General features: G+C 43.8%; 1 protein-coding gene across 2 annotated transcripts in view; it reads left to right on the top strand.

The window, feature by feature from the left end:
* TSGA10 (testis specific 10) overlaps nucleotides 1–16,696 on the top strand; it is a 104,298-nt gene that overhangs the window by 1,092 nt on the left and 86,510 nt on the right. Inside the window, exons 1-2 of one of the 2 annotated variants that reach the window (XM_075852621.1) lie at nucleotides 2,637–2,754; nucleotides 14,371–14,586. In XM_075852621.1, the coding sequence (XP_075708736.1) occupies nucleotides 2,701–2,754; nucleotides 14,371–14,586 (270 nt within the window). In that variant the 5' untranslated portion in view covers nucleotides 2,637–2,700. Of the gene's footprint in view, nucleotides 1–2,636; nucleotides 2,755–14,370; nucleotides 14,587–16,696 lie in introns of those variants that run through there. The other variant, XM_075852622.1, reaches the window with a different exon arrangement.

The following is a 16,696-nucleotide window of genomic DNA, read 5'->3' as shown; positions in this document are numbered from 1 at the left end:
ACCAGAACCAAGCTCATTACATATATACAGCACCAGAACCAAGCTAATTACATATATACAGCACCAGAACAAAGCTCAGTACATATATACAGTACCAGAACTAACCAGCACAAAGATGGCGGACCTGGGGGCCTTCATTAGGCCCCAAGGCAGCCATAGCAACCATCGCCACCCCACGATTGCATTGCGGGGGGCGCGATAAACTGTTAGAGGGGGTCGCCCCCCTCTTTCTAACGATTTAAATGCTGCGGTCGCTATTGACCGCGGCATTTAACGAGTTAAACAAGCAGGATCGCGCTCGAGCGCAATCCCGCTCATTACTCTGAAGTGTCGGCTGTAACATACAGCCGACACCAGCAACGTATAGAGCGGGTTCACTCCGTGAGCCCGTTCCATACTTCCCCTACCAGACTTTGGCGTATGGATACGTCAAATCTCGGGAAGGGATTAATGGCTATGTATACCTTTTTATTTATTTTTTAATAAATCAATATTTTAAGTGTTTTTTAAAAAAAATTCTTCTAAGGGCTTATTCAGACGAGCGTGTCCGTTTTGCATCCGCAAAAAAATTGACTGTATTTCATTAATTTCCGTTTCGTGTGGTATCAGTGTGCTTTCCGTGTGGCATCAGTGTTCCTGTTTGTTTTTTTCTCATCAATTCTTTAGCAACTGGGGCATAAAAAACACGCACAGCACACATTTGTCGTCCGGGTGCTGTCAGTGTTTTTCACGCATCCATTGACTTCGATGGGCGACGTGGACCGCAAAAACGGACCAAAATAAGACATGCAGTGAGTTTCACGCAATGGACACGCACTGCGTGAAAAACCACGAACGTGTGAATAGCCCTATTGAATTGCATAGGTTCATGTTCTGTCTGTTGTTTTTTTTTAACGGACAGCACACAGACGCTAAATATGCTCATCTGAATAAGCCCTGACTTTTATTAAAATGTTTTTTTTACTATTTAAGATACTGCTTCTATGTATCCTTTCGTCAAAGACGATTTCTTCAGGTCAGCTGGACTGACAGCTCCGGTGAAAGCTGGTTCTGAGTGTCTCTGACACACAGGATCCAGCTAATATCAATCACATCTAAGGCTGGGTTCACACACCCTATTTATGGACGTAATTCGGGCGTTTTAGCCTCGAATTACGTCAGAAAATATGGCTCCAAAGCGTCGGCAAACATATGCCCATTCATTTGAATGGGTTTTACGATGTTCTGTGCCGACGGTCATTCTTTTTTACGCGCCGCTGTCAAAAGACGCCCGCGTCAAAGAAGTGCCTGTCACTTCTTGAGACGTAATTGGAGCCGTTTACCATTGACTCCATAGAAAAACAGCTCCAATTACGTCCGTAATGGACGCAGCAAAAAGCGCCTGCACATGCCATTACGTCTGAAATTCCGGAGCTGTTTTCTCCTGAAAACAGCTCCATAATTTGAGCCGTAACGGAGGCTGCCGTGTGAACATACCCTAAGTCAACTTTGATGCAAGAACACAGCTTCTATGTATACAGGATACGAAGAAGATGTATCTTAAAAATAAAAAATAAAATTTCATTTAAGTCAATGTAAAAGTTGTTGGAAATTACTTCAAATATTGATTTATTTTGCTTCAAAGATGTACATATCGAGCCAGTTTGGAAACACTTTAAATATTTTATTGGGAAATTGTATAAATAGAAATTCCCTAATGTAATTATAGTATTGAAATATCTTCCTTTACAGACAGGAGCAATCCAATAATACCCAATTGTTCAATGCAGTACAGGAACTATTGCAAAAACAATATTATATTTAGTTATTGCTTATTATGCCATTTTCTAGTATTAGGGTATGTGCACACACACTAATTACGTCCGTAATTGACGGACGTATTTCGGCCGCAAGTCCCGGACCGAACACAGTGCAGGGAGCCGGGCTCCTAGCATCATACTTATGTACGATGCTTAGGAGTCCCTGCCTCTCCGTGGAACTACTGTCCCGTACTGAAAACATGATTACAGTACGGGACAGTTGTCCTGCAGAGAGGCAGGGACTCCTAGCATCGTATAAAACTATGATGCTAGGAGCCCGGCTCCCTGCACTGTGTTCGGTCCGGTACTTGCGGCCGAAATACGTCCGTCAATTACGGACGTAATTAGTGTGTGTGCACATACCCTGTGATTTAAAGCAGCTCCGAAATGGAGATTCGTTCTAATAATAGACAAATGCATTTGTACTTAGCCCCCTCATCACACCTGAATAAATGACAATATAATTACAATTTCCATCTGAAAATGTGAGAATTTTTTTTTAATAAATGGAGGCAATAGAGATTAACATATTCTGTTAACCAAAGTATTTGTTTTACAATATTCTGTGGAGTTCCATGAGGTACTGCACATATTTTATACAGCAGCAGCAAGTGTCGTTGTACACAGGGTGGCAGCAATGTATTATCAGTAAAATGTATAGCCTGCATCAAGATTGAACTATATGCTGGGAAGGGTAGAGCGGTTGTGGGTGGGGGGTATAATAGATGTGTTTACTGTAACTACTACTGTGACAACAGAGAAGGGCTGAGGAGGGAAGGGGAGAAAAAGTGCGGGAGAGGGGACACTGTGAAAGGAAGGCGGGCAGAGGCAGGAGGGCAGGCACTGCTTTCCAAACATCCACCTACAGGAGCTGGTGCTAGCTGCAGCACATAATCTAGCCATGGCAGGTAAACTTCACGCAGCATCCAAGAAAATCGCAGAGTTGCAGATAAAGGTATTCACCTCATTCACCTCAAGTTCATTTTCAATGTTTTATTTAGCTTCTTTATTTGCGTTTCTTACTTGAGTCTCCCATTGCACATTGATAACACTGATAAATAGTTTCAATTCTACTAAAAGGAATTGCGTCTATTGTAACACACCGTATATAGTACTAAATAAGTTCACACGGTAAAGATACTAGTGCTGAAAGTGGAACCGCAGGTCAGGTATGCCATTCATAAAGTCTACTGCTTTACTGGAGACAACTGCTGCGAAAGGCTTGATTCCCTTGTCACCATGGAGACCAGTGACTTCAGTTAGTTTAGTTTACTGCTGCTAGCTGGCCGGATCCTTGAATTGATTTCTATACTGTAACTATTATTTTTTTTTAAAAACCTTGATTTCTTTCCGCAATTAAAGCTTTTATTAGATTTGGTAGTGCATGTTGACCCATAAGAAACGACTTTTGTTTGTCCTGATTATATTGTGTTTTACATGAGCTAAGTGTAAAGAAGGTAGATATATATATGAGTAAATAAAGAGGATTTCCACCCAAAACTTAAAAATGGCTGTATATCAGTAAACTACTATTCGGAGCAGCAGCCAAAGTTCGGTAATTGTGTATGTTTTACCTACAGAGATACTGGCATTTTTATAACTGACTTGCGAAGGACACTTTTACAAAAATGACAACAGGAGGTGCAGTTATATTGGTTGTCACATTGGAATTAGCTTGTCAGAGACTGGTGGAGAACTGTCACTGTCATCTTCTTGTCCTCTTGTTTTAACAACAACAATTTTGACAGGTTACAATCAGTTTCTGTTCTTTTTTGGACAACTTTTGACTGTTTTCTCCCTATGCACAGTAATCGGGAGAAAACTGTCAATCAGCGGCGGGAGGTCGCAGTTATCAGCACCTCATGAATATGTCAGACCCTTCCTTACAGCTTGATGCGAAGGCTCATCCGATTAAAATGTTAGGCCCCATGCACACGATCGTGCTTTTGCGGCCGCAATTCCCCCGAAAATCCACGGGAGAATTGCGGCCCCATTCGTTCCTATGGGGCAATGCACACAACCGTGTTTTCCCTGGTCCGTGCATGGCCCAGGAGCCTGGACCGGAGAAAGAACGGGCAAGCCTTATTACGGCGTTGTTCTGCGGTCCGGGCTCATTGAAAATATGGCTGCGGCCATGTGTATGGCCCGCGATTTGCGGGCGGCTCGGGCTGACAGTCCGCTGCCGGACGATTTGAAAGTCACGGCCATGCACATGGCTACGGTCGTGTGCATGAGGCCTTAGTATTACAAAAAAGTACACCTCACCTACACATAACACTTATAACGCTGACATCTGCGTATCTGCCACTATTTTATGCTGTCCTTAGTAATGTCAGCAACACTATATGGACAAAAGTATTGGGACACACCACTTGATTATGGAATTCAGGTGTTTTTCATGCAGTCCCATTGCTACAGGTGTATAACATCACGCACCTAGCCATGCAGTCTGCCTTTGCAAACATTTGTGAAAGAATGGGTGAAATTTCTTCCCTTCTAGATATTCCACGATAAACTGAGTGGTATTATTGCAAAGCGGGACTACAGCATCTCAGCCCTGTAAAGTTAGGGTATGTTCACACGCTGAGTCAAAAACGTCTGAAAATACGGAGCTGTTTTCAAGGGAAAACAGCTCCTGATTTTCAGAAGTTTTTTGAGCAACTCACGTTTTTTGCTGCGTTTTTCGCTGCGTTATCATGGTGTTTTTTACGGTCGTTTTTGGAGCTTTTTTCAATAGAGTTCCATGGCCGAGCAGCTGCCATCAAGCCTTACATCACCAAGCACAATGCCAAGTGTAGGATAGAGTGGTGCCGCCACTAGACTCTGGAGTAGTAGAAACCTGTTCTGTGGAGTGATGTATCATTCTTCACTATCTGGCGGTCTGATGGATGAGTCTGGGTTTGGTGAATGTCAGGAGAACATTACCTGCCTAACTGCATTGTGTTTTTAAGGGGTTGGCCTATTCCCCTTAGTTCCAGTGAAGGGAAATCTTAATGCTTCAGCAGTCCAAGACATGTTGGACAATTGTATGCTTCTAAATTTGTGGGAACAGTTCGGGGTTCAGCACTTTTCTGTTCCAGCATGACTGTGCCCCAGTGCACAAAGCAAGGTCCATAAAGGCATAGTGGGTGAGTTTGGCGTGGAAAAACTTGACTGGCCCGCACAGAGCCTTGCCCTCAACCACATAGAACACCTTTGGGATTAACTAAAAACGGAGATTGCGAGCCAGGCCCTCTCATCCAACATCAGTGTCCGACCTGACAAATCCTGTACTGGTTGAATTGGCACGGACACACTGACAAGTCTTGTAGAAAGCCTTCCCAGAAGAGTGGAAGCTGTTTTAGCTACAAAGCGGGGGACCAACTCCATATTAATGCCTATGGATTTAGAATACGATGTCATAAAAGCTCCTGTAGGTGTAATGTACCAATACATTCATTCAAATAGTGTATGTATTATGGTAATTCTATTAAAATACTGGTGTGAAATACTAGCTATGAGCAATAAAGCTATAAAATTGCAGATAAATATATAAAGTACTCTCCCTTTTCCTTTTTTTCTTTTCCCTATCCGTACCTCCCTTTTAATTTATTTAATAATGACTACTATGTGGATAGTTTTCTATACTGTCGTTTTATTTCTATTGTACAGTTCTGCAATGAACTATACAATATTATTTCATTATGCTCACATATGAATATTTAACAATAGTAGGCCTCATTTGTGAAAACCGAAAACTAGTACAGACAAAAGTGGCGGTGTTACCCATGGCAACTAATCAGATCATTTGATTAAATGCTTTCTGTCACACCTCTCATTTGATGGGTCCTACCACGTAAGGAGCACTCTCTAAAAGTTGAATTGTCTCTTTTTCCCCACCAATAAGTTGTAATCTGCAGGGGAACCCATCAGCAAATGTTCAATTCCTCTACAGTGCTACCACAGAAAAACTAGAGCATAACATGTTGCCCATTAACCCCTTCCTGACATTTGTCGTAAGTATACGACATGGAAAGCCAGTGCTTCCCGCAAAATGTTGTATACTTACGCCAAATGTTTGGCACCGGCTTAGAAGCTGAGCCGGTACCATAATCGCCGGATTTCAGCTGTATCTTACAGCTGACATCCGGCTGTAATGGCGGGGACCGAAATTAGCTTCGATCCCCGCCATTAACCCCTTCAATGCAGCGTTCAAACGTAATCGCTACATTTAAGCTGTTTGCATCTCATCGGAACCCCAGCAATGAAATTGCCAGGGTTCCGGTGGCTGCAATGCCAACCGGAGGCCCAGCACGGAAACCGGTCAAGATCCGCCTGGTGGCAGAGCCTGATCGGCTTCCGTAGCCGCCGGCTCAGGAGCTGATCCGGCGTCATCAGCGGTGGAAGTCCGCTGTATGTTACAGCTGACATCCACCTGTAATGGCAGGAACCAGAGCTAGCTCCGATCCCTGCCATTAACCCCTTCGATGCAGCAATCGAAAGCGATTGCCGCATCGTAGCGGTTACTACCAGATCGCCAGCCCTGACAAGCAATCAGGACTGGCGACTGCTTCTATGGCACAATGGCCTCCTGCTCTGCCATTACGGAAGCCGATTAGGCCCCGCCGGGAGGCGAAGCCTAATTGGCTTGCTGTCAGTGAATAACTGACAGATCTAATACATTGCACTACGTAGGTAGTGCAATGTATTAGAAAAAAAACATCAGACAGTTGGAACTTCAAGTCCACTAGTGGGACTTGAAAAAAAAGTGTAAAAAAAAAGTATAAAAAATTGAAAAAAATAAAAGTTTGAAAACAATAAAAGTTTAAAGTAATAAAATAAAACACAATCGCCCTTTTTCCCTTATCAAGTCCTTTATTATTGAAAAAAAATAAACCATACGTATTTAATATCGCCGCGACCGTAATGACATGAGGTATCAAAATATTATATTATTTATTGCACGCGGTGAACAGCGTAAAAAAACAAACGTAAAAAGCTATACCAGAGTTTCTGTTTTTTGGTCACTTTGGCCTACAAATATTGGAATAAAAAGGATCAAAAACTTGCACGTATCCAAAAATGGTACCTATAAAACCTATAGCGTGTCTCGCAAAAAACAAGCCCTCATACAGCTCCGTCGACAAAAAAATTAAAAAGTTATGGTTCTCACAACTTGGCGACAGAAAAAATACATTCTTTTTACAAGAGTAATTTTAAGTATTTTTTAGTGCTATAAATTAGGTATCGCCGGAATCGTACTGATCCACAGAATAACGTGAACTTGTAGTTTATAATGCATGGTAAACGCTGTATAAAAAAACTAAAAAAACTATGGCAGAATTGCGGTTTTTTGTTTACCTGGCCTCCCAAAAAATAGGATAAAAGGTGATCAAAAAGTCGCATGTACCCCAAAATGGTACCAATAATAACTACAGCTCGTCCCGCAAAAAAAAGCCCTCATACCACTATGTCTATGAAAAAATTCAATGAGTTAAGGCTCCAATAAGTCAGGAAATAAAAAATATGCAGTTGTGCCGACCGAGGGGAACATTTCTTCTGTTTCAAGAGGCGTTTTATCAAGGACCTAAAATTAGGGGAGGGCCCAAACATATCTGCTGGAAGCGAGGGTGCACGTATTATACCAGGACAACACTTTCCCAGCAAAATTCCCCAAACTGCAGAGGTGCCGAGTGTGGACCAAAAGGGGGATAAGAAAGGACATTTATCAGTGCAACACCGGCCTGTGCAGAAAGGATTGTGTCACAGCGTAACACACATCTATGGATTATTTTATTGTGTTTTTTTACCCCATTATTATGCCACCTGACTATGCCCCTGATGTACTCGGCCCAGCTTACATGTACCCCACATTATAAATGGAAACACCAGCAATAATCAAACAAATCTACTACCAAGCAAAATCCGCTCTCCAAAAGCCAAATGGCGCTCCCTCCGCTCTGAACCCTACAATGTGCCCAAACAGCAGTTTCCTTCCACATATATGGCATCGTCATACCCGGGAGAACCCTTTTAACAATTTTTGGGGTGTATGTCTCCAGTGGCATAAGCTGGGCATGACATATTTGTCACTGAAATGGCACATCTAGGGAAAAAGATACATTTTTAATTTGCACCATCCGCAGTGCAATCATTTATGGAAAATACGTGTGGGGTGAAAATGCTCACTACACCCCTTAATAAATGCCTTGAGGGGTGTAGTTTCCAAACGTGGTCACTTCTCAGGGGTTTCTTTTTATTATTTCACATCTGAGCCTCTGCAGTTGTGAACCAATAATTTGTAAATCGCCAAATTAGGCCTCAATTTTACATGGTAAGCTTTCACTCCTGAGCCTGGTCGAATGTCCAGGCAAAAGATTAGTGCCCCATGTAGGGTGTTTCTAAAACCGGAAAACACTGCATAATAATTAGAGAGCTGTCTTGTTATGGTGGCACAAGCTGGGCACCACATATTGGCATATCTATGGAAAAAAATCCCATTTTCACTCTGCAACATCGAGTGCACACTAATTCCTACAAAATATCTGCAGGGTTAAAATGCTTACTACACCCCTAGGTAAATGCATTGAGGGGTGTAGTTTCCAAAATTGGGTCACTTCTGCGGGGTTTCCACTGTTTTGGGCCCACAGGCGCCTAGAAACCAATCCAGCAACATCTGCACTCCAAATGGCGCTCCTTCCTGTAAAGGATCTGCCAGGTACTACGTCTGTGTATACTCCCGGGATTAATCAGTCGACACCTGAGGCCAGACCTGTTAGACTGACACCGGCTCCCACCAACCAGGGTGGCAGGCTCAGGAGTGGGAGAGCCTATCGCGGCCTGGTCACTCGGAGTTAGCTCCGCCCCCTGTCCATTTATACCTGCCGTGTTCTCTTCCTCAGTGCTTGTTATTCTTCTTGGATTCCTGGCCCCACTGCTGCCTTGCTCCAGCCTGCTTCTGCCGTGCTTCTGCCTTGCTTCAGTTCCGCTTATCCTGCTTTGCTTTGCCCCTGGCTTGCTTCCTGCTCCGTGCTCTCGTTGGTATACTCCACTTCATCCTGATCCTGACTACCCATTCACCGCTCCGTTTCCTCGCGGTGTTCCGGGGGCTACTGCCCCTTCCCTTGCGTGTTCCCTGTTTGTACTCCCTTGCACTTAGACAGCGTAGGGACCGCCGCCAAGTTGTACCCCGTCGCCTAGGGCAGGTCATTGCAAGTAGGCAGGGACAGGGCGGTGGGTAGATTAGGGCTCACTTGTTCCCTTCACCTCCTTCCTGCCATTACACTTCCCTTCTGAGCCCTGCCGTGTGCCCAAACAGCAGTTTATGACCACATATGGGGTGTTGCCGTACTCGGGAGAAATTGCTTTACAAATGTTGGGTTCTCTTATTCCTTTATTTGTTGAGAAAATGAAAAAAATTTCGCTAAAGCTACGTCTTATTGAAGAAAAAGGATTGTTTTATTTTTCACTGCCCAATTCTAATAAATTCTATGAAACATCTGTGGGGTCAAAATGCTTACTACAGCCCTAGATGAATTTCTCAAGAGGTGTAGTTTCCTAAATGGAGTCACTTTTTGGGCGTTTTCATTGTTTTGTCCCCTCAGGGGCTCTGCAAATGCGACCTGGCCTCCGCAAACCATTCCTGCTAAATGTTATCTCCAAAAGCCAAATAGCGCTTTCCTTTCTAAGCCCTGCCGTGTGTCCAAACAGCCGGTTATTACCACATGTGGGGTATTGTTTTACTCGGGAGAAATTGTTTTACAAATTTTGCAGTGCTTTTTCTCCTTCAGTCCTTGTGGAAATGAGAAAAAATTAGCTAAACCTACATTTTCTTTGAAAAATGTAGATTTTTATTTTTAGGGCCTACTTCCAATAATTTCTGCAAAAAAACTGTGGGGTCAAAACGCTCATTATACCCCTAGATAATTTCCTCAATGGGTGTAGTCTCCAAAATGGAGTCACTTGTGGGGGGTTTCCACTGCTTTGACCCCTCAGTGGCTTTGTAAATGTGACATGGCCTCCGCAAACCATTCCTGCTAAATTTGAGCTCCAAAAGCAAAATAGCGCTCTTTCCCTTCTAAGCCCTGCCGTGTGTCCAAACAGCCGTTTATTACCACATGTGGGGTATTGTTTTACTCGGGAGAAATTGCTTTACAAATTTTCCTTTGTGGAAATGAGAAAAAAAATCGCTAAACCTACATTTTCTTTGAAAAAATTTAGATTTTCATTTTGACGGCCTACTTCCAATAATTTCTGTAAAAAAACTGTGTGGTCAAAATGCTCACTATACCCCTAGATAATTTCCTTGAGGTGTGTAGTTTCCCAAATGGGGTCACTTTTGGGGGATTGTCACTGTTTTGGCACTGCAAGAGCCCTTCATACCTGACATGGTGCCTAAAATATATTCTAATAAAAATAAGGCCCCAAAATCCTCTAGGTACTCCTTTGCTTCTGAGGCCCGTTCTTCATTCCAGTAACACGCTACGGCCACATGTGGGATATTTCCAAAAACTGCAGAACCTGGGCAATAAATATTGAGTTGTATTTCTCTGGTAAAACCTTCTGTGTTATAAAACAAATTGTATAAAAAATTTATTTCTGCAAAAAAATATGAAATTTGTAAATCCTGTGAAATGTCTAAAGGTTTAAGAAATTTTCTAAATGCTGTTTTGAATACTTTGATGGGTGAAGTTTATAAAATGGGGTGACTTTTTGGGGGTTTCTAATATATAAGGCCCTCAAAGCCACTTCACAAGTGAACTGGCCTCTGTAAAAATAGCCTTTTGAAATTTTCTTAAAAATGTGAGAAATTGCTGCTAAAGTTCAAAGCCTTGTAACGTCCTAGAAAAATAAAAAGATGTTCAAAAAACAATGCCAATCTAAAGTAGACATATGGGGGATGTTAATTAGGAACAGTTTTGTGTAAATTGAGAAAAAATTTTGGTGTTTTTCACAATTAAATACTGAACATATCGAGCAAATTTTGCCAGTAACTTAAAGAGGCTCTGTCACCAGATTTTGCAACCCCTATCTGCTATTGCAGCAGATAGGCGCTGCAATGTAGATTACAGTAACGTTTTTATTTTTAAAAAACTAGCATTTTTGGCCAAGTTATGACCATTTTCGTATTTATGCAAATGAGGCTTGCAAAAGTACAACTGGGCGTGTTTAAAAGTAAAAGTACAACTGGGCGTGTATTATGTGCGTACATCGGGGAGTGTTTACTACTTTTAATAGCTCGGCGTTCTGAAGAGAAGTATCATCCACTTCTCTTCAGAACGCCCAGCTTCTGGCAGTGCAGATCTGTGACGTCACTCACAGGTCCTGCATCGTGTCGGCACCAGAGGCTACAGATGATTCTGCAGCAGCATCGGCGTTTGCAGGTAAATCGATGTAGCTACTTACCTGCAAACGCTGATGCTGCTGCAGAATCAACTGTAGCCTCTGGTGCCGACACGATGCAGGACCTGTGAGTGACGTCACAGATCTGCACTGCCAGAAGCTGGGCGTTCTGAAGAGAAGTGGATGATACTTCTCTTCAGAACGCCGAGCTATTAAAAGTAGTAAACACTCCCCGATGTACGCACATAATACACGCCCAGTTGTACTTTTACTTTTCAACACGCCCAGTTGTACTTTTGCAAGCCTCATTTGCATAAATACGAAAATGGTCATAACTTGGCCAAAAATGCTCGTTTTTTAAAAATAAAAACGTTACTGTAATCTACATTGCAGCGCCTATCTGCTGCAATAGCAGATAGGGGTTGCAAAATCTGGTGACAGAGCCTCTTTAAAGTCCAATGTGTCACGAGAAAACAATCTCAGAATCGCTTGGATAGGTGAAAGCATTCCGGAGTTATTACCACATAAAGTGAAACATGTCAGATTTGAAAAATGAGGCTCTGTCAGGAAGGTCAAAAGTGGCCAAAGAGGGAAGGGGTTAAATTGAATAAGCTGTCTGTCTGTATGTACAGACTTGTCGAATTCTCCAGAGTGAGAGGCACCCTTTGTAGCCAAAAGAGAGAGAGGAATGTGTAAATATGGCCCTCTTCACACAGAGTTTTTTTGCAGGCGGAAAAACCTGCCTCAAAATTCCTGAAGACTTTTGACCTGCCTGCAGGGCCAGCCTTAGAATAGATGGCGCTCCGTGCAAAAATATATTTCGTGGAGTGCAGGAAGATCAAAATCTGCTTCAAAATTCAGAACAGAATTTAGAAGCAGAATTGTCTGCCTGCAAAAATCTCTGTGTGGACATAGCCTTAGGGTATGTTCACACAGCGTTTTTTGTAAGGCAGAAAAAATCTGCCTCAAAATTACTTCAGGAATTTTGAGGCAGGTTTTGAATTGACAGCATTATTTGACCTTTTTTTTGCGTTTTGTTTTTTTCAAGCCGTTGAAGCTATTGCAAAAGACACAGGCAAAAAAAGCACTCCAAATGAGCACCGCAGGTATTTTCTGCCTCCTATTTATTTCAATTGGAGGTCAGAGGTGGAAACCACTTGAAGACCATCAGCTCCCCACTCACAGTAAAATGACCATCAGCCCGCCACTCTCAATAAAATGACCATCAGCCCGCCACTCAGATTCCCCCTGTAGATATTGCCACACTGCCCCCTTGTAGGTAGCGCCAGACAGCCCCCTGAAGGTAGTGCCACACAGCCCCCCTGTAGGTAGTGCCACACAGGTCCCTTATAGGTAGCGCCACATAGCCCCCTTGTAGGTAGTTAGGTAGTCCCACGCAGCCCCCTTGTAAGTAGTGCCACGCAGCCGCCTGGTAGGTAGGGCCACGCAGCCCCCTGGTAGGTAGTGGCACACAGCCCCCTGGTAGGTAGTGGCACACAGCCCCCTTGTAGGTAGTACCACACAGCCCCTTGTAGGTAGTGCCATACAGCCCCCTTGTAGGTGTTGCCACACAACCCCCTTGTAGATAACACCCCCTTCCTGTAGATAGCGCCACTGTAGCTCCCTGAAGGAGCAGAATCCCTCTATGGCAGTTGCTGACGCTGTGCCATTAAGGGGGGATTCACACGAGCGTGATTTTCGTGCATGCAGGCCGCGTTTTTTTCGCGCGCCACGCACAGCCCTATAGAAGTCAATGGGGCAGTTCAAACAGTGCGTGATTTTTGCGCAGCGTTTGTTTGCTGCGTACAAAACGCGACAAGTTCAATATCTCCACGTATTTCGCGCATCACGCACCCATTGAAGTCAATGGGTGCGTGAAAACCACGCAGGTCGCACGGAAGCGCTTCCGTGCGAAACGACTGAAGCAGCGCACCAGCTGTCAAAAGGATGAATGTAAACAGAAAAGCACCACGTGCTTTTCCTGTTTCCAAACGGAGTGTCTTTGAGATGAGCGAACCCGGACAACCGAACCAAACTTCACCGGGTTCGGCCGAACTCGTTTTGGCCGAACCCGGCAAAAAAAATTCCGGTACGCGACGTCAGGAGATTGTCACTGTCCAGGGTGCTGAAAGAGTTAAACTGTTTCAGCACCATGGACAGTGACTTCCGATACCAATATACATGAACCTGTAAAAAAAAAACGAAGTTCTGACTTACCGATAACTCCCGGCTTCTTCCTCCAGTCTGACCTCCCGGGATGACAATTCAGTCCAAGTGACAGCTCCAGCCAATCACAGGCCAAGCACAGGCTGCAGCGGTCACATGGACTGCCGCATCATCCAGGGAGGTGGGGCCCGATGTCAAGAGAGGCGCGTCAAGAAGGACGCGTCACCAAGGCAACGGCCGGGAGGGAAGTTCTCGGTAAGTACGAACTTTTTCTTTTTTTTAACATGTTTCTCGATATTGTGTTCGGCATTCACTGTCGAGGGTGCTGAAAGAGTTACTGCCGATCAGTTAGCTCTTTCAGCACCTTGGACAGTGTCGGGCGTCGACTAGCCTCATCTCTATGATGGCGGCTGCGCGAAAATCATGCAGCCGCGCATCATACACGGATGACACACGCAGCTGTCAAGTGGTTTTTGCGCGCGCAAAACACTGCGTTGTTTGCGCGCGCAAAAACGCAACGTTCGTCTGAATCTGCCCTTATGGACAGTGACGTCAAGGGCTTCTACTGGAGTGGGAAAAAACGCCTCCGCCTCCCATTGAAATCAATGAGAGGCGATTTCGGGTATTTTGCTCCTTTCACAAGGAGCTATGATCAGTAATGTATGGGGACAAGTGATAATTACTACGATCGCTCATCCCCGTACATTTCTATCATGTTGGCAGCACGTCTCCCTGTTTATGCAGGGAGACGTGCTGCCAACAACGATAATATTTCTTGCGGCATAAACGATACGATCAGCCGATGAACAAACACTTGCCCGATCATTGGCCAGTGTAAAAGGGCCTTAAGTCTATGCCTGGAGCAATCAATCAGATATCAGCTTTTTTTTTTCTAAAGCAGATTGGAAAATGAAAGGAGCAATGTAATTGGTTGCTACGGTTAACTGCTCCAGTTTTCCCTTATTAAACATTTTCTGCAGTGTCTGTATGTATGCATAGTTAACTAAGCGCTTTCTATAAAGATGATTTCCGATAAGTTCATTATATAAATAAAAGTGTTCTGATTTATCTCTTTACCCACTAGATTGATGAACTGCAGACCACAAATCGGACCCTAGAACAGCACATTTTACTTCTTACAGAAAATAAAGAGACTGTAAGCAATGAAGTTGATATCTTGTCTCGAAAAAATGAGCAACTCTGCAAAGAACTGACAGAGATAGACAAGCTAGCAGAGCAAGTTGAGAAAGAGAAGGAACAGGCTCTGAATATTGCTGAACAGGAACTAGAACAAGCAAAGGTATTCTTTTAAATTTCTTTATATCAAAGCTCCCTTAAGCCTAATGCACACGATGCGTATTACGAGCGAATTTGCCGCGCAGATTTTCCTGCGTCAAATCCGCAGCGTAATACAGTACCAGCAAAGTAAATGAGATTTCAAGTAGTCTCATCAACACATTGTGGAATTTTTCCGCACTTAAATTGACCTGAGGTGCATATTTTAATCTTGCGTTTTCATCTAAGAATTGTATCTGACAAGTTTATAAAAAAAACGCACCAAAATCCACAGCATAAAAATCGCACCCGTTTCCGCATCCAAATGTAAAAAATGCACCTAAAAACGCACCAATAAACGCACAATTTAGGCTACATTCACATGAGCGTAACAGGTTTGCACGTTTTTGAATCAGTGTGCGTCACGTGTGGCATGTGTTTTTCATGCACTTTGCAACACTTTTTTTTTTCAATATTATTGATGCGTGAGATACGGACAGCATACAGATGTTCATCCGTGTGCTGTCCATGGTTTTCACGCACTCATTGACTTCAACAGGCGACTAGGTGCGTGAAAACAAACCAATATAGGACATGCAGTGAGTTTCACGCAACGGACACTCGCTGCATGAAAACTCACGCATGTTTGAATAGCCCCATTGAAATCAATGAGTCCGTGTGCTGTGCGTTGTTTCAATGCACAGTACACGGACGAGAGCCCCACTCGTCTGAATGATCCCTAAGGGTGAATTCACACGTAGTGTAAATACTTATTTCCGTGCGAAAAATCCACAGCATGGTACAGTAACAGCAGAGTGGATGAGATTTTAATAAATGATAAGCCGAAAAAAAACGCTCAGAAATTGATCTGCGGTGCGTTTTATTAATCCGCATCATGTCAATTGTATTTGCGTAATCGCTGCTTTTTTGTCGCGAATTTTCCCAATTGAATTGAATGGGGAGGTAAAACCTGCAACAAATAGCAGGTGTTTTGCGATTTTTGTAGCGGAAAAGCTGCAATTCTGCCGCAAAAATAAATAAATCATATACTTGCCTCCTGGGATGATGTTTCATCCCATTTTACAGCTGCAGAAAATACGGACTGCAGCGGTAACATGGAATGAAACGTCATCCCAGGGCTGCAGAACGTAGGGACGTCAGGACGTCGGAGGGATGCGTCGCGTCGCTATGGTAAGTATAGGATTCTTTTTTTTTTTATTGCAGGGTTTCCGCAGTGTACATTCAATTTGGTGCATTTTCTTGGGTGGAATTCCCTGCAAGCACTAGGGCAGATACGCTGTGTACTCCCCCTGTGTGAATCTACCCTTAGGCCGGGTTCCCACGTAGCCAGGTTCGTACGCAGCATATCCGACCCGTGGGAACCCAGCCTAAGTCCGGATCTTATCTGCAGAATTGCCTGCGTTTATCTGCGGTTTTGATGCAGATTTTCTGAACCAAATTATGCAATGTGTGCATTTAGCCTTAGGCCTTATTCAGACGAACGTGTTTTACGTCCGTACTACGCGCATGGAAATCACGCGCATCGCATGGACTTATGTAAGTCAATGGGGCCGTTCTGACAGGTCGTCATTTTCACGCAGCATGTGTCCGCTGCGTAAAACTCACGACATGTCCTATACTTGCCTGTGTTTCGCGCAGCACACACCCATTGAAGTAAATGTGTGCGTGCAAATCGCGCTTGGCACACGGAAGCAGTTCCGGGTTCCGCGCGTGATTCGCGCTACAGTAGTAAAAGAAATGAATGAAAACAGAAAGGCACCTCCTGCTTTTATGTTTGTAAACATAAAAACAGTGTCATAATGATGCCTAAAATCACGCAGCCACGCACCATATACAGATGCCACACTGAACTTTTGTGCGCGCAAAACGCAGCCTTTTTTTGGGCGCAAAACGGACACGTTCGTGTGAATAAGGCCTTAGGCTGAATTCACACAGCATTTTGCTGCATTTTTAGTGACATTTTCATTGCCATTTTTCACAGTATTTTTTTAAGGTCAAATAATCTGTGGCCAGATGTTTCTTTAACCCCTAGGCGCACTGTACGCCCCTGTGGCCAGTGTCTTAAGGCACAGGGACGTACAGTTACTGCGAAATTCCCGGCGACAGTGTGCACC

The sequence above is a fragment of the Rhinoderma darwinii genome, chromosome 2 (genome assembly GCF_050947455.1).
Source record: "Rhinoderma darwinii isolate aRhiDar2 chromosome 2, aRhiDar2.hap1, whole genome shotgun sequence".
Taxonomy (NCBI): Eukaryota; Metazoa; Chordata; class Amphibia; order Anura; family Rhinodermatidae; genus Rhinoderma; species Rhinoderma darwinii.
Note: the sequence above shows the minus strand (reverse complement) of the source record. Positions and strands in the feature narration are given on the sequence as shown.